This window comes from Numida meleagris, chromosome 1 (genome assembly GCF_002078875.1).
Source record: "Numida meleagris isolate 19003 breed g44 Domestic line chromosome 1, NumMel1.0, whole genome shotgun sequence".
NCBI classification, from domain to species: Eukaryota; Metazoa; Chordata; class Aves; order Galliformes; family Numididae; genus Numida; species Numida meleagris.
Window position 1 is genome coordinate 82,965,896 of NC_034409.1, and position 18,945 is coordinate 82,984,840.

The 18,945-nt window shown below is 34.7% G+C and overlaps 1 protein-coding gene across 2 annotated transcripts in view; it reads right to left on the reverse strand.

Annotated features, from left to right (window-relative positions):
- Positions 1 to 18,945, reverse strand: part of ABI3BP (ABI family member 3 binding protein) — a 135,922-nt gene that overhangs the window by 40,091 nt on the left and 76,886 nt on the right. For both annotated transcript variants that reach the window (XM_021400077.1, XM_021400069.1), the window contains exons 12-23: positions 10,542 to 10,616; positions 9,923 to 9,970; positions 9,200 to 9,274; positions 7,627 to 7,674; positions 6,958 to 7,032; positions 6,110 to 6,184; positions 4,957 to 5,031; positions 4,207 to 4,281; positions 2,877 to 2,951; positions 2,139 to 2,213; positions 1,615 to 1,689; positions 37 to 111 (exon numbers count right to left, since the gene is read on the reverse strand). In XM_021400077.1, coding sequence (XP_021255752.1) covers positions 37 to 111; positions 1,615 to 1,689; positions 2,139 to 2,213; positions 2,877 to 2,951; positions 4,207 to 4,281; positions 4,957 to 5,031; positions 6,110 to 6,184; positions 6,958 to 7,032; positions 7,627 to 7,674; positions 9,200 to 9,274; positions 9,923 to 9,970; positions 10,542 to 10,616 — 846 coding nt within the window. The remainder of the gene's footprint in view (positions 1 to 36; positions 112 to 1,614; positions 1,690 to 2,138; positions 2,214 to 2,876; positions 2,952 to 4,206; positions 4,282 to 4,956; positions 5,032 to 6,109; positions 6,185 to 6,957; positions 7,033 to 7,626; positions 7,675 to 9,199; positions 9,275 to 9,922; positions 9,971 to 10,541; positions 10,617 to 18,945) is intronic.

Sequence of the window (18,945 nt, forward strand, 5' to 3'; positions counted from 1 at the left end):
TTATAAAAAAATAATCTGACATAATATTTTCATTACCCAAAGTCATTTTGGACCCATCAACAACATGAACGGTTATAAGGTTAATTGATCCCAGGTGTGTCGTCTTTGGAGCTATGAGAAACAAAACATTGTTCTGTGAGAAGTGAAATCAATGATGTTGGATTTATTTAAGTATCTGTGTTCTTCGTTTCACGAAAATCTAGCTATACATCTGCTAAGACAATTTTTACTGACAGGAAAAAGGTACATGCTCTGATTAGTTTGGAGGTATTTTCATGCTGACAGCCAAACATTACAAGTATTCTGTTGGGCCTTCATCAGCTTTGGAACAGACATCCTAACGGTGGACAACTTGTGCTTTCCTAACATATTCATTTTTAAGGCATTCTTTTCTCACTCAGATATGACCAAATTTTGTCAACAATATCTAAGTTACTGGATGAAAAGGAGAGATTTGGAGGCAGAAACACACTATATGAGTTTTTTCTTCTTTCAGAAATAACGTTAGAATATGGAAGCTGGAAAATAACCTGCTTATTAGTATAAAGAGTGATGACCAAATACTGCCATTTGTTTTTAACAACCTTCCTGATAATAGTACAGTTTCTTGCATAAAGATCATTAAGGTGATCTAAATTTTAAAAGAAAAAAACATAACCCCTTAAGCTGTGTTTTCTAAACTTGTTCTATTAAACCAAACTTTAGTGGTGCCAAAATGTGATACTTGTTAAATATGATATGATTGAAAACAGCTCGAATTCAACTGAGACTTAGAATCTAGCTTAGTTACTTGAGGAGAGTCTTTCAAAATAATCCTTTAGAAAATGTCTTTTTGCTGGACCGTTTAATTTGATTTTCATAACAAAATATATGTATTGTTCTTTAACAAATAGGGCATTTGCTAAAATTGTTTCTAGCTATATAGGAACTCCAAGGAAAAAAAAAGAGGGAATGATAGAACTGTTCATCAACTTACTTATCTAAAAAAAATGTATTACCAGTTGGAAAAAACTGAGAGTTAGGGATTAAGAAAAATTAAGATGTATGATCATGCTGTCACTCCTTCCCTTATTTTCTTTTTTTGCTATAGCCATTCTACCTAGTAATTTTTATGTAAATAGTTCACACAAAGGGTGATGACAATATACAATACATGTTTCATTATAACTATGCATCTCTAAATTTACTGTAATTACTGTACTGATCAGAAGACAGTACTTTTATCATCTAACTATCTTGAACTAAGATTCTATAGCCTGAGTTTCAAAAGTACTTGCAAAAATGAAGCACATTAATTTTCCGTAATAAATTCCCCCAAAAACTTAGTGAAGCCAGCTACAGTAGTATACTCTCATTCAAATTTTATCAAGTTCCTCATATTTTTAATGGCTTCTATCCACCAATTAAAAAATTAAACCTTTAGAAAAGACATCTTTACTTGTGTGCCCCATGTATATTATGCAATTTGGGGACATTCTTTTTGTTGTAATCCATTTGATGCACTACTACAAGCTAAACAATGATACTAATTTCTCTCTAAATATTGTGTATGTCATACCAGTGTAGTAAGGAATTGCAGCAATAACAGTTTTAAAGATAAAAACTTTAAATTACCAGGTTTAGTCTGTGGTACTTCTGTCTCAACAGATGTTTTAGGTTTGGAAGGAATGAGCAGTGTTTCTTTTGGAGCTGAAAGAAAGGAAAAATATTATTATTGTATTCTTCAGGGGTCACAATTCAGTGCCATATTTAGCCCACAAAAAGTACATGCCTCAAATGCCTGAAAAAAAGACAATAACAATTCCATGGGTTCCTGGAACCTGAAACAAGATGGCTGTCCAAAACACAGGAAAATTCTAGATTTGTGCTGTAGGATGTGTTGAGTCAATGGCTAAAATTCTTGCTCTAAAAAATAATAAATTAGACCACGGAATTTGATTGAACAATTGATAAATAAAGGCTTCTGACTGATATAGCATTGAGACTCATCTGTACCAAGAAAAATGGATGTGTGTATGGAGAATGAAGGACAGTGGAATGATGTTACATAAAATAACACATCAGAGCACGTTCTCTAGAAATTTGTCCATTGAAAAATTAGAAATACTTTCATCTTAAGTTTAAGTAAATTTATTTACCCATTGTTGCCCTTGACTGCTCAGTGGTAGTGGAAGTTTTTGTGGTAATTGGTTGTGGGGTTGTTTGATGTATTGCTGTTAAGGGAGAAAACATGGAGACACTTAAAATATTAAACTGTAATGGAAATAAATCGGCATTTTCACTATCTCTAAAACTTGAAAAACATCCCAAACTAAAGAGTAACAGACTACCTTAAAAAGCAACTGTTGGCAGTATCTTTCTATTAAATTCTCCTGTACATTGATTTTATAACAAAAACAGGAAGAGACTCAGGCTACCTTAACTATTTTATGAGTACTTCATTTCAGTATAACACATCAGTTGCTGAATGTATAAGCACATTTCAAAGGAGTAATATAGAATTTTATGGGGGAAAAATGTGCTCACAAAGAGTCTCTCTAATTATAAGATAATTATAAGAGAAAACTGAGTGTATTCAAGCCACTGAAATTTGTCAACACTTAAATTACTACATTTTAATCATCACTTGCTGAGTGTAATAGAAAGGAAAAATCTTTCCAGTGCGAGACTATAGATACTAATATTATTTTCAGTGTAGCTTTGACTTGACTTGTAGCCTTGACATTTTGAATTGAGTGACTTAAAGGCAATGCATTGGATTAAGCACAAAAACAGGTATGAATATTTCTGTTAAAAAAAGCACAAAAACTCAGGCTAGGGGGAAAGAATGATTAAATACAAACAACAACAACAAAGTACAAGAATGACTCTATTACCAGGTCTGGTGTGTGGCACTCTTGGTTTTTCAGATGTTTTTGGTTTGGTATGAATGAATTGTTTTTCAGTTGCAGCTGAAATTAAAAAACAAAAAAAAAAAAAAAACACCCCAAACAATAAATCAAATGTTCTTAAAACAAAACCCACCACAAAACAAAACAAAAAACAACACTGTTTTCATAGTACAAAAGGAACATCATAGGACACAAGGAGGTGTGATCTAATCTGTGAAAAGACAAACAATGTTAAGTGTAAAGCTGAAAATCTATTAGTTGGAATTTCTGCAAAGAAAGGAAAAGAAATGAAACAGCTACTACACAGACTTCCCAACACTTAAACATTCATTTGTAACTTTGGATGTGTCAGTGAAGAATATAGTTACATCAGCATACAGTAAAGTAATAGGACAAAAACACACAGTAGTAGCCTCCTCCTTCCATGTGCGATGCACATGAGTATCTGAGGACGGTATCTCTTTTTCATTGGCCCTTTGTATCAAACTTGATTTACAAATTAACTTCCTTGTTTTCACCTGATTGCTTGTAAAGGTATCAAATGAACACTAATCTAAGTATCAGCGTATATAGGGAATATATCTTAAATTTTGAACATGGTGAAAAGCATTTTTAAATTCATTTTCATCAAAGAGGAAAACTTCAAAGATTATTGAGTGGCTGTCAGTACTTGAATAATGATGCCATTTCATTCTCAGAAAATCTTGGTCAACATCTCTGAAACTGGGGACAGAGAACTCATAATTAGCAAAGATTACTGAAGCAATACTCCTACTGCCCAATCCTGCTTGGATTAATTCACCCTTATTTGGTCCACATCTGGTGAGTGAGAAGAAATAATTCTGAGGCCAATGTTTCATATATTTAAGAAAGTTTTCCCAACAGGGATGACTAGAAGGTAAAAGAAAATATGGTTTTAAGAATTGGCAATTGACTTGGAGGGTCATGTAGCTGGTACATTTTGGTGTAGGTTATGCTGTAGTTGACACTTAAGATTTTCTTGCAATTTTCTCTGTAAAATTAGATAATGAGGAGTAAAGTAGAGCAGTATTTTAGGACAACAGCATCATACTTAAGATGCAGAAAAGTCAGGAATCACAACCTGTTCTTTAAATAAGGCCCCCTTTTACTGTAGAATACGTAACAACTGAAGGAGTTATATCCTCCTGACTGGAATGGCTAGAAGACGAGGAAAAGAACCTTCAAAAGTAAATTATAAATTAGCTTGTGTTACTGCCATTATCAATACCAAAGCACAACCAGGTATCCACCAAAAATGGAAAACAGAGTAATTATTTCTGAGATACACAATTACCCAGTGTTGCTTTTATTCTTTCAGGAAATTGAGGAATCATAGTAGTATCTGGTTCACGGAAGGATGGAATGATTCCTGTTGGAAAAAAAATTGGATAAATGCTCAGAATAATGAAGTGACTGTCCCTTCCCCTCTCCAATTCCTTAAAAACAACTTTCAGTAGTATGCTATATACAGCAGGAAAGGAGTGTTTTACAATAATAATTAACATATCCTCTCAGAGATTTTTGGTTATGAAGAGTTCCATTTTTGTTCTTGTTTTGCAACACTTCAGTGAAATTAGTGATTATCTTACACAAGTTAGCTAGATTTATGACAAAGGGCATCCTAAATGGAGTAAAACAGAAGGGAATTCTTAGCCTCATCTGGATGACAATGCTTTAATATAAAGGGAGAGTGCTGCAACAGCCCTAAAAGGCTTCTGTCTTAAGAGCTGAAAATACATGCTACAAACAACTGAAATGTTGCTGAGATACAAGCTGTTAATAACTTTGTAAAGAATGATACAGTATACGGGTCATTACCATTTCTTCTGGTAATATCCACGTAATACCAAAGAAAAAAACAACCCTGGAACTGTTGTTGTTTCCATCAGCGGTATGAGTTAACCACAGTATCGCAGAAGTTTCTTAAGCTAGAATAGTACAAAGGTAACAGCAAACATACTGCTGAGAATTCTATACTAGCACCCCTGCCAAAAGCCAGTGTTAAATTATTGACCGTAGCTTGATAAAAGGGAAGATAATTTACCAGGCTTGCGTTGCGGAGCATCTGGAATGGGAGCTGGTTTAGGTTTAAAGGAAGTTTGTTGTGTTTCTTTAGGAGCTGAAAGAAAAGACCAGTTTTAAGGGTGTATACTCTTTAGAAATCAATACCTGCAAGGAAAAACAAGACCTTTGTGTAAGTGATTGAAAAACTGAGAGATGAGACATGCAGAAATTTAAAGGGAAAAAGACAACCATGAATGAAAATATGCATGGAAAAGTGATCAAGTGAGAAATCTCATCTGGAACCAAGGAACAAAATCTGTAAAGAACACCGACGGCTGTAGCTGAGATGTTTCCATTTGTATTACAAAGCTGACAACTGCAATTGCCACAGCATGAAACTGCAATGTATGGAAAAATGAGATAATTTTTTTTGTGAAGACAACAACGCAGCTAGGACTCTTTCAATACCTGGAACAGAATAATATTACGTTCAACAAGCAAACAAATCAAAACTACAAACAAATATTGTAAAAAACAGAATAATAATTTGTAATTGTTGGTCCAAGGAACAGCAGGGAAAAAAAAGTAATAGTGAACAGCTCAAGGTTACCTATTTGTCTTTGGTTGCTCAGCTGTAAATGTAATATGTACCAATACTTCATAAAAAAAAAGAACATACACAAAGTTAGCAGAAAGTACCATCCAAAGGGTAAAAATACCTCCCTTTAGCCAATTTGCAAACTGGAACAAATACTAGTGAATATACACTCACTATAAAAGAAGTTTCGACTGATACCTTCAGAACATGTTAAAGAGATTCAGCAGTTCACTGACATATAAATCCCTACTAGGTATATTTTTAAGGGTCTAATTCCATTACCAGGACACACCTGAACAGAATAGATGTTCAGGCAGATTTCTTCCAAAAACACTCTTAAAATGGTGTTTACCTTTATATACAAATTATTCATCAGTGACAACTATCACGTGACTGAAAAGCATATACAACTCATCAAAACTGAACAATTAAATACATAAATCAGCTCTCTTTCTTTAAATGTGTATTTAATGTTCATTAGAAAAACTATACATTTGCAATATTAAGAGATGTTAATCAACACTTGACACATGGAGAAAATACAACCCTAAGAAAACCTGAATATTAAAGCACAACAAAACATTTATGTGTTTACCAGGTTTTGTGTGTGGTACATCTGGACTTGGTGATGTTCTGGGCTTGGAAGTGACTCGTCGACTTTCTTTTGGACCTGTGAAGATGAGCAAGGTTTTGAACACAGTAAGGAAGATAATGACTAATCATAAGTCTTTTGATATTCCTTACAGGACATTAATTTTCTGCAAATAAATTTTTTTAGGAAGTATTTTTTCTATTTGAAAGTAAACACAGAAGCCTCCTGCCAATTAAGTAAATGTTAGTGCTGAGACTACAGACAAAGTGACTGTTACAGTGCACTGTTGGATTAACTCTCCACTCATCCCAGTTATCTCAAACAGATCTTTCTACAGAGTAAACTGCTGTAGTTCAAACAGTTTTCCTAGCTGCACTTCAAGTGTTTCATATTCCAAAAATCTACTGCTTGCTTAAATCAACTTTATATGAAAAAGCATCAAGCAGTTGAAGTAGAAGTAACATGGAAAGTTACCAATAATTTTCAAATGGACAGAACTATTCCCAAAGTGAAACTTGGGGAACAAGAAAGTACTGTAATTTTGTTCTTGTAAATGAGAAAATACAAGTATTTCTTTCATATCTTAAGGAAATTGAGATCCAAATTTTCCAACTTCCAGGGACTTCGTATTAGAGTGTTTAACCCCCTCACTCCAACCATCATACAAATTACTGACACACACAGATATCTGTCTTGCGTTATGACAGCTTTATAGCAACACTTCATTACAACAGTAAAACACAAGCTATTCAATAAAGATTTGCGTATTTTCAAAAAATTCATATATTTTGACAGTTTCCAAACTGAAAAAAACTTTCATATGCTAAAACGCAAAATACTGAGAAGCTTACTTGCTCTGGTTGGAAGAACACGTGGACTGGGTGATGTTTTAGGTTTGGAAGGCCCATGACGTGTCTCTCTAGGAACTGAAAGAAACTGGGTTACATTGCGTTAACATTTTCAGAGGTGTCATTGTTCACTGCAACCCATAACAATCAATACAAATACAGCAAAAATTTGAACCAATGATACTTGTACGGAAACAATGTAAAAGAGGTGGAGAGTTTTTTTTTGGAACAAAATCATGCTGTAGAGAAAATACTTTTCTGTGACATATCATTAACAAAGCAAGTGACAAAATTATTGTTTCTATTTAGAAGGGAAACTACTGAATAAAAGAAGTTTCAGATACAAAGACACCACTGTACTGTACTGGAAGTTGTACCAGAATAATTCTCAGTACCACATGCAAGCAAATAAAAATGCCTTAGTCAAGTGGATCTGCCTCATACATCCCAAAGATCACTGAAGTGATTTTGTCCTGACAGTAGAATTGATAATTAAGAGAAACAGAATTATTTTTCAGAAGAAAAAAATGAAAAGAGGTAGAGAATCTTGACTGTTAAATTATTAAATCTATTACTAAATTAATTTATTAAAATTATTTGCAGGTATGCTTTTAATGATCTGTGTTGAAGCGGAAAAACAATGTGAACATACAAATAAGAATGTATCATTACCTGATGTTGACTTTGGTTTTTCAGTTCTAAACATAATTGGTTCCAGAACTGTGTTAGTATGATAAAAAAAAAAAATAACTCTTAGTAAGAACAATCAAAACATTGCAGTCAGCACCTCCACAATGATCACACCATCCCTCCTACAGCTAGTGAGAGACGGACTCTCCTCCTTGAAACTCAATACACAACAGTATTACGCAACTCAAAAATTGCCTTCAGGGCAATAACTCTAATACAGATCTGAGCTCTAAATATAAATCTGTAAATTTTGTAATAAGCCACAAAGAAATTTTGTGTGGCGTTTGTTTCATCTTCAACTTTGTATGCTTTTCTTGCTTATTTTTAATTTTTAATTCAAATAGGTGCAGACTTAACAAAGCAGAAAGGAATCTTAGTCCTCATCTTTCTGCCCATTTTCTCAGCAGCACCACCTAATGCTATGAATACCTTGGATACCAATACTGGGTCTGGCTGGGAGGGAGTTTATTTTCTTCGCAGCAGTCCCTGAGGTGCTCTGTTTTAAATTTGTGACCAAACCAGTGTTAATAACAAACCAATGTTTTAGTAGATCCTGAAAAAGAACTTGCACAGTGTCAAAGACTTCTCTGTTTTTCAAACAGTCCCCAGACAAGTAGGTTGGGGTTAGGCAACAGGCTGGGAGGGTACACAGCTGTGATAGTTGATCCAAATTGACCAAAGGGCTGTTCCATGTCATATAATGTCACAGTCACAGTCAGTAATAAAACTGGTGGGTAGTCTTTTCAAAGGAGCCACTGCCTGTGGACTTGTTGGTGTTGGTCGGCTGGTGGGAGGTTTGTGACTGAGTGTGTTTGCATCTCTTGTTTTTCTCTTTTTTCCCTTGTTTTTTACATTTTATCTTGATCATTTTATTTTTTCTTTTTTTTTTTTCTGGCTCTCTCCTCAAAGCTGCAGGGGTTCAGGGTGGTGAGCAAACTGGTGGATACTTAGCTAATGGACAAGGTCAACTCACCACAGTATATCCTGCAATTGCAGAATACACAGAAAGTTGTGTAACTTTCTTCCTCCATCAATGATTAGGCCATGATCTTATATTACTCTATATCAAACTGTGTAAACAACATTGTGGAAAGTATTGTGCATTCTTGAATGTGCAAACAAAATAAAGGTTCTGCAAAAGTTAACTGAAAAGAATAAAAGAATGACTATGCTTAGGAAAGAAAATACATGTACGCAGTTTGAGAAATACAGGAAAAAACCCCACTTCCTCTTTGCAACAACACTTTCTTTTTCATCTTTCCCCAAACCAATCCAAATTCAAACAGAGAAGAGCTATTTTCACCAAAGACTTCAAAGAAAACACCCATTGTTACAGTGACTTAAAAATGTAAGAACAAACTGAAGATACAAAATTTAAACTTACAAGGTTGCTTACAGGTTCAACTTCTTATGATGGGTAATACTGGATTTTATCTTTCAAGGAATGCATCAGCATATATACCCAAGGGATAAATATGGATCTGAAACCCCACTGATCACAGTAGAATTTGTAAAATACACATACTAGGATATAATAAAGAAACAATGTACTTACCAGGCTTGGTCTGAGGCACCTCTGAGCTTGGTGATGCCCTAGGTCTGGAAGGAATACGATGTGATTCTTTTGGAACTGGAATAAAACAAATTCAACTATTAATATCTTCCTGACAGAAGACTGTCAGAAGGCATAACATTTAAAAGAAACAAACAAACAAACAAAGAAGAAGCCAACAACTCACAAAACCAACACGGAAACCCCGAACACATGCCTTTGGTATCTGGATACACAAAAAACTTAGACGAGTAATGAAGAATTATGAATGCCTGGTACACAAAGAATTACTGCTGGTGGGGAACCTCTGTAACAGAATCAAGAGAAGCAAGGCCAGGATGGATGTCTGGTTTGGTGACTAGCAGAAAAGATGAAGCACGTGACATGAACTGAATATAATGAAACACAGTCAAAGTAAGATTGTGGTCCTGCCATCCACTTTACAGAACACGTGTGTGAGGAAAACCGAACAAGATGAATATGAACTGTTGGTGTAAAATCACAGACACACACACACACACACACACAAAAAAAACATATTACAGAAGGATGAAATTTAATAGTAAAAATTATGAGAGTGAAATACAATGAAGATGTACCTGCGATGCTAGACATCTACTGAGTATTTGTTCTAACCATGCAAAGCAGTGTGGGTGAGTATTGTACCACTCAAGTAGCCACAATTTGTATTCTAAATATGATGATAGCTTTAGGTAGAACTATTACCTATTGTTGGTTTTGGTTGATCAGTTCTAAATGTTACAGATTCCAGGACTGTATAAAAAAAAAACAACAAAGAAAAACATAAAAGCCGTTCTGAAAATTTAAGAGAATAACTCCACTTACAGTTAGTATTATTTCTCTAGTAATGTACTGACTCACACAAAAGCTGTTATATTAAACTAAGTCACTGAGAAAATAAGCAGTGAAAGATGAAACTCTTTTTCAGCGTGAGCTTAGTTCTCCAATTGGCTGTAGTGAGATATCCAAATATCTATCATTAACTTACTAAGAAAATGGCTTTTTAAGGATAGAAAATTCTCCCCTTTGTGGGGTATTTCAAGTGCTGTTTATATACAAAACTAGAACTGGAGAACACTTTTGCTTTCTGGATGCTGTTAAAAAGCATTACCACGTATTGTGCTACCACACACTTTAGCTCCATGGCATGAATTTAATAATAAAAATCTGTTCCTATTCCTGAAAATTGAAAACATACCACTGAATAGACAGCACAACAGAACCCCATTATGTTTTAGCTGGTTCAAATAAATAAGCAGCTGCACAGAAACACATTTCAATCTAATATATACTGTGTTAGAAATAATCACACAAAGCAGTTTACCATCTTCAGCCTGTGGAATATGAGGTTTGGGTGAAGGTTTAGGTTTAGAAGTAATACGAGGAATCTCCTTTGGAGCTGGAAGAGAAAAGGTGGGTAATAAATTGGTTAATATACAGAGCAATTCGCATATGATATCGACTTGAACACACAAACACAGAAGGCTCACACCTGCAACAGAGAATGCTCTTTATAAGAAATAGCAACGAAAGTCTGATAATAATACCCATGTGCTTACAACAGCCTAAGCAAGAGAGAGGAATTTTGGTCATTTCAGAAGCCCAGATTTTTATTTTTTAGATGAAAAGCTCAGACTGACACAGACAAGCATAATTAAGACAAAGGTCATTCAAAGCTGCAAGCCTCGTTTTCTCAAAAAGTAGGCATTCCAATTGTGAAGTGAGCAGTATGTCCAACTGACATGGATACCAAACAAGAGAAATACCTAGAAGAAAAATGAACTTTGATGAATCAATCGTAAAGCATAAGATGATTAACTTCAGTGCTGCTTTCTGTGATGAAAAAAACAAACACTACAGCTTGCCAAAGAAGCACCATTACCTATCGTTGACCTTGGCGGTTCAACTCTAAGTGTAATAGATTCCACCACTGCAACAGAAATAGCGTGACAAGTTAAGTATGGAAGGTACTGCAAAAAATGTAAAATTACTCCATTGATAAGTGTAAAAGCAGCTGCTGATACTACACCACAGTAATGCCTATCTTCAAATCAACTTTTTTTTTTCAATTATGGACAATTAAACATTTTAATAATACAGAATCAATAAAGAAATAATGCACAAACTTGATGACAACTGTAGCTAGAAGGTAATAGAAATCAGGAAACGCTACAACAAGCACAGGAACATGATTTTGGCTACTGGGAAAAAATTGGTTTGTAATATTCGGTATTTTTGCTGAAAGTTAAGTGGTATCCCATAAAAGATATGCATTCATCAGTGAAGAAATGAAGTTTATAAAACAACCTTCAGTCATTTAAATGAATAAGCAGAGAAAATTGGAGCAGTGGTTTTAATATGAGATATTATTGGATATGGGTAAAACAAGCAGAGCATTTGACTAAAGGGATAAACAAAGAGTTGGATACTCTTCCAGAGTAGTTTTTAAAAATTCATTAATAGATATACAATTCACATTTGATGTAAATTTTCCTAGGTAAACAGAAAAGGGAGAGTTGGGAGATGATGTTTCTCAGAAGGAGGATGAGAGGGGAATAAGATTGGAGAAAATTTAATGCTCTTCATTTCCTCTGACCTTTCTGAAAGCAGAGCATCTAAATAAAACTCCCAGACAGTGCAACAGGGCTTTGGCATGCCACTCTCAATATTATTAAACTGTTTACCAGGTGATTGGGTTGTAAGCACTGAGCAGCCAAGTAACCTGAAACTTAGAAGGATAGAAAATAGTACGACAGACATGCACCGAGTTTTCATAAAAATCTTCATAGGCAGAGAAGGCATAGTTCTCTGTGTGACTGTACTTCAGAAGTCACCTAACCAAAAACCACATCATCTCCATGCATTACATCTTGTACGCCTCAAATAATCATTTCTGAATATCATCATTTGTCTCATCAGAACAAGAGCCAAAGTAACAAATACCTTCTTACAGAATTATAGTCATAAACTTAATTATGATCATAGAATCATATTACCATCTAGGTTATAAAAAACCTCCAAGATCATGTCCAACCATCAACCTGGCCCACTAAGTTGCAACACTGATCAATGTCCCTTAGTGCCATGTCCACTTGTCTCTTAAATACCTCCAGGGTATTTCCCTCTCCATGAAGATGTTCTTCCTCTCCATGAAGATGTTCTTCCTGATATCCATTCTAAACCTCTCCTGATGCCATTTCCTCTGGTCCTATTACTCACCACCTGAGAAACTAAATGGACCGGCACTTTCCTTGTTGCAGTCTCCTTTCATATAGCTGTAGAGAGTAGAGGTCTACCCTTAGCCTTCTCCAAAATAAACAACTCCAGTGATCAAAGAGTAGTGTTTCTTAGGACTCTATCTGGCCTGATCAATGAAATCACTAACAAAGAAATGACAGACAAGAGGCATATGTACAAATACAGAAACATGCTGCCTTCTCTGTAGTAATATAGCAGCTCAGAGCAGTCAACCACCTCCGTAGAAACATCAATATACAGGGTTTATCTTGGTGGCCCCAAAGGTGTAAAACAATTTCATTCAACAGTTTCCAGAGGAGTTGTTTTCTCTGTCATTACAATAAAAGATATCTATGTTCAGATATACATAGACATCGATGGCAGAGATGAAATTAATGATTCTAGTATTACAATACTGAATTTCTACACTAAAAATGTTGTAGGAGATGTAACCACAATGAAAAAATAGGTATGCATATTAGGTATGCTCCAAGTCATAACTACCATTTAGTTAACAAGTTTCACAAGGAATTATTAGGTCTGAAGAGAGTAATTATTTTTATGAGCAAAAATAACAGATTAATTTACTTGGAATCTGAAAAAAAATAATACTGACTAATCTCTTCCATGATTAAGTAAGATATTCTCACAACACACTTTTTGAACTTCAACATAAACCATGCAAAACTATTCACTTATTCTTCAGCCTGTGGGCAGGCCAGGTGCCTTTTATTCTTTGACAAACAACACAGACCAAATTCAACTCTGGAGTGAAGGTTTGGTTTCATTTGACATCATAAAATATACCTTTACTAAATTTGAAAACAGCGTTTCACTCCTATTTCCACGGTTTCAGATAAGTCTTTGTATGAATTAATGATCACTGAATCAATACAAATCCTACAGTTCTAGGTAAAATGCTATACCCATCAGCAAAGAAAGATAATTTGCATCTTCTAGATCCAGTGTTGAATCAAGTCTTCATATTTTGAAAAGAAAAACAGCAAAACAATTTGTTTCCACAAGGCCATGCAGCTTGGTGACTTGGGATACAAGTGTAAAGTTAAAAGTCTCTTGAAGCTTTGCTTCAATTTTTTTTTTGTTTGTTGAATACAAAAATAATATTCCTCAAAGAGCACAGCTTCCCTCACTGCCTATTTTTCTAACGTGCTGAGCTTCACACAGAAGGAATTTAAACTGAAGTATATTAAACTATTTAAGTGAGAGGGCACAGTAAATGTTTGGTATGGAAGTTAGTTACCAGGCTTAGTTCGAGGCTTTTTGGGTCTGGCAGGTGGTCTAGGTTTAGATGCAGAAGGTGTGAGTTTTGCTTCTCTGGGAGCTGAAAGAAATATACTGGATTATAAGATTATTCCTTCTACTACATCATGCAAGAATCTCATTCTTCAAGCCAGAAATGAAGCACTAAAAGGCAACTGGAACAAAAGAAAATGGCAAAATCAAATTTGCTAAAAAGGCTTCCCAAAATCATCCCCTAAAACCTGCTTATTCATCACTGCAAAAGTCAGTAAGTAAACTGAAGAGACGCAGTTGTAGCTTATAATCACATCAAAATGTTCTCCTCATTAAAACAGCAAATTCATTTCTGTAAGATATGTAAGAGGAAAAATAATTCATCCTCTTGGTCAATTTTAAACCATCAAAACACAAATATAAACAAAATCTGCAAAACTAGTCTCAATTTTCACACCAATGAAATCACTGGAAGGGAGCTGGAAAAGTATGAATTCAGTGATATAAAAGGAATTTGCTCCATAACTTCATAACGTTCATTGCATTCTATTAACAAAACAGAAGCAATTTCATCTAAATGGAAAAACAATAAAATAAAAAGCAACCAGAAATCCAGAAATGTTCTTTTCCCTGAAATTCCATGAACTGAAAGTATAATTAACAAATATGACTACTAATCTGATATCAAATAAAGCTTAAGGTGGGTATCAGGTACTATCATAAGTAATTTATTTCATTTTTATAAAGCAGTGCAATGAGACACCTTTCTGAGAAGTTTCCAAGTGCTTCAGGGTAGTAGACACACTGGAAAAATGTGAAGTGATTGAGGAGTGTTTCTGAAGCCAAACTAACACTCATGAAGGATTCATAAAAGAACAGAAGAATTAACATATCTACGCAGTGCCACAGGAATCATTCATCGAGATTGCTAGGACTAACAATCATAATGCTGACCTTCTATTTAGTTTTTCAGTAATGATTCTAAAGGATTCCTAATGATTTTCTGAGGGTAAAATGTGTTGCTGATCTAGTAGCAGCACTCCCAACAAAATGGAAGATAATTCTGCTCTCCAAAATGTTACCGTACTATAGAACTAGTACAGTCACAAAAAAAACTCAATTACTTTTTCTCTTAAGTTCAGAAAAACGTATTTCAGAAGGATTATTTCCTAACGTTTTTCTTCTCTAAGAGAAATGGATTACAAACAAAAGAAGCTATGAGATGAAGTTACAGAGTTCAAGCTGTGGCTTGGACTGCAGAGATGATTGACCAACAGCTATATAAGTACATATTACCTAGGGTTGCTTTTTGTTGTTCAACAATCTGAGAAGTTTTAGGCTCCAAAAGTGGTGGTTTGGGAGCTAGAAAACAAAAAATCAAGTGAAATAGAACAGATCAATAGATGCATTAGCAGCAAGTTAAAAATGTTATAATTCCAATAATTGACTTTTTTCTTTTATGTTAATAGACTTGATAAGCATACAGGAGTCCTGATCTTATGTATATCATCCTACACTCTATTCAGTTCGGTTTCCTATGAAATTGTACACTGTATGCTCATGGTTTTGCTTGAGAATCTGCTTCTGAGGCTCCTGTACCATATTTGTGCTATCAGGGTATTTTTAACCCATTGCCTGCTTGAGTCAAAAAACATATTTATTTAAAAGATATGGGAAAAGAGTAAGGAAGAACAAATGAAGGCTTTGATTGAAGAGAAGACCTTGTTCCATAAAAAATAGCAGAAAATCTACACTGACGAGGCAACTTCTAAATGCAAAATCTTGCTGAAAGTCTTAAGTCAGAACTAGAAGTCAAATGTAAGGCATGCATAAGATACCAAAGGCAACTCCTGCCTTTTACTGTTTTGCCTGTTTATATACAAGAACCGAAACATTTTAAAGCTCTAGTAATGCACACCATAGTATTTACTGGTCCAGTACCTGAACTACTATAGAAGGAAAACTCATATCCCTTAATCCCAAATCAGAAGAAAATGACTACAGGGATACAATTTTTGATCAAAAAGCAGAAAAGGAAACAGTATACCACACTCTAATAATGTTTCAACGGACAAAGAATGAACTTCTCACACATATAAGAAAATTTCCCCTTTCTATTTTGAGGTAGCTCTCCTATTTCCACTTAAGTCACAATTCTTTTCAGTGAATTCCTTGAGGGAGATCTTACCAATCACATGAGAAGTACTTAACTCTAAATCAACAAAGTATTGCAATTAGCAAAGATGTCATCTTTGCCATATGTCTGCATGGAAGTGGGAAATGGAAACTGGCAAAAGAGACAACAGAATAACCTTTGAATTAGGTTACAAAAGCAGAGACCATGTTTATATTTCTGTCACTGGACCCAACTGTGTAAAACTGATGAGCTTAACTCTCATTCCTTTTGTTACACAACTTCAAATGATTAATTTCAGAATGATGAGTTACTCAAGATGTTAGTGTTCTGCATAGCTCCTGTCCATTTTACGAAGTTTGGCTGAAATATTTTTAGCTATCATGCTTTTGTATACTGACTTATAAAAACGGTGTGCACAATTACCAGGTTTCACATGCTGTACTTCTGGGATAGCAGATGGTTTCAGTTTAGAAGGAGTAAGTGGTATTTCTTTAGGAGCTGAAAGAAAGAGCTCAGTTTGCAATCACAATTTGTTTAACAAGTTTCTCACAACAAACAGCACATGCCACAAATTTATATTGAAAAAAGGATAACTCAGCATGGAACATCAAAGCCATTTGGCGAAATTAGAATTTGAAGTGCAGAATGGAGATGATATTGAAATGCTGTGCATTGACCAGAAATGTATGTCTCCAAATCAACTGAAATTTCTCTATGAAAGCTCTTCATATCAGAGAGAAAGACGGCACATGCATATGCATGATGAAAGAAGATAAAACTGATGATGGAATTTTTCATGCAAGTTACTGAGAAGCAACTTTTACTACTCTGAGGACAGCAGTAAAACTGCTCTGAACTATATTCCCATACAGAAATATATCAAGAGGAATCAGAATCCAATGACAATGGCAGAACGAGACTATAACCAGGAAAAACAACGATTATGCATGTGAAATGATATGATGGAAGAAATGCATTCATATGTGATGAGTGGGCTCAAAACAGTTTTTCACTACGTGAAAACAACATTACCTAACGTTACCCTTGGCCATTGAAAAGGACGAGACGTTTTAGGTGTGAAAGATTCCAGAATGGATTCACTTGTTGCTGTTGGAAGAAATGGTGACAGTCATGACAGTAAAGAGCTAATGGAAGTAACTCATGCTTCCTAAGCAAAAACAATTTTGTTTTTATAAGAGTAACATAAACATTTGCTAGGACATTTCTCAGATTATCAGTTTCAGTATGTATTAGAGAGAAATTCAGTCTTTTGAACTTCAATGATTGTAAAACACTGTATTTGTGACATGCAGAAATTCTGGACGTTCCTTTCTTCCTGCCTTTACTGCAACTGGTATGGGTCTTAATCACTGTCAAGTAAGATTTTGAAATCAAGTATTTGCAGATTTTGAATTTTGGTCCAATACGTAAAGAAGATGGTGTGATGTAAGATGTAGGAATTTAACGAAGAAGACAAGTTGAAGAATCAATGAGTCAAGACATTTGAGCTATACAAAATTCGGACTTGAAAGCTGACAACTGATCCAACTGTGGTTTCAGTCCAAAAGCACTAAGAGTCCATGACTGTTAACCAATTTCATGTCATTAAAAAGACACTCTCCTTAATATTCTTAGCAAGATGCAAGCAGTAGAAGACATCCTACGGCATACATCACAATATTTATTATCAGTTGTGCCGGACAATAAAAACTGTTTTCTCAGTTATGTTTGTGGCACATTTTTCAAAATACTGAAGGCACATCAGGTCACTATGAATTGCCATATGTATCATAAGTGTGAGAAAGCAACAATGTCAACAACTAACAGCAACCTAAACTCAAATTTCAAGTGTTAGGGTCTAATCCAAATGAAGATCAACAATACAGTCATTTCAGTGAGTTTTAGATCACGGTCTGAGCTACTGATTAATAACAATTAGGCAGCGATTATTGTACCTGGTCCAGTATCTGCTCTTTCAGGCTTACTAGATGTCACAGGGCTTGAAAGAACAGGTTGAATATCATTGAATGCTATTAAAACAAACAAACAAGGTAATATTATGCACAATTATTGTTTCTGTACACAGATTTTTCTCTTTTACCTAGTTTGTAATGCAAACGTCCTTCCACAACAAGCATTCCTTACCTTGAAAATGGAGCAGTGTTGATTTAAAGTGGGAATTGAAGTTAGTAAAGTGACAACTGAGACTAAGGCGGCAGCCAACCAAAGCAATTATAATCTTAGACAATATGGCCCACATCACTGAATGCAACTCAGAAAATATATTAGAAAGATCTTTTCTAACAAATGAACTGTAAGAACAAAGCACACACAAATAAATATAAAAGGATAAACATAAAACAATAAAATTAAATAGCACTTAATTCTTTTGAGTGCTTTGTTTTCTATCAAAATTCTCTTAGTAAGTTTTAATTCTGTATAATCTGTGTATGTACTCTGTGTACAGACACAAACACAGAGACAAACATACAAAATAAACTTGAAAAAATAATCAAACTATAAGGAAGAGACTTCACATTTCAGCATAAAGAATAGTGGAGAAGATGTGTATATGCATCAATCTGAAAGAATAATAATTAAGCTCTAAGATATCAAATTAGCTTGAAAGAAAAATGAAAATAGATTTTTATTAAACTTTAGGCATTTAAAATTATTTGTTTATAAGTGAAGATTATTTTATCTAAGTCTATCTAAAAGCTCTTAAATAGGTTTTAATAGACACAAAAGAAAGGCCAGAAACAAGATCAGGTGAGATTCTCAGTTGTAAGCATGAGCTTCCCAGAAGTAAGCATGAAAAAAAAAGATTTCTCCAGTGCCAAAAAAAAAAAAAACATTTCAGGAGTCACTTCTAATCTTTATGAAAGAGACAATAAAAACAGAGCTAGAATATCTAAAAACCTACTATTAATGTGCATCGTACAGGACTGGAAAATTTAATATGTTCCATATTCTTCCAACCTGTACACATCTTCAAACCTGAAAGTTTCACACACTGCTCATGAAATGCTTCATTACCCCATGGGTCAAGAACACTGCCAGGCCACACACCCAGCCTTCTACACCTGACAATATTAAGGAA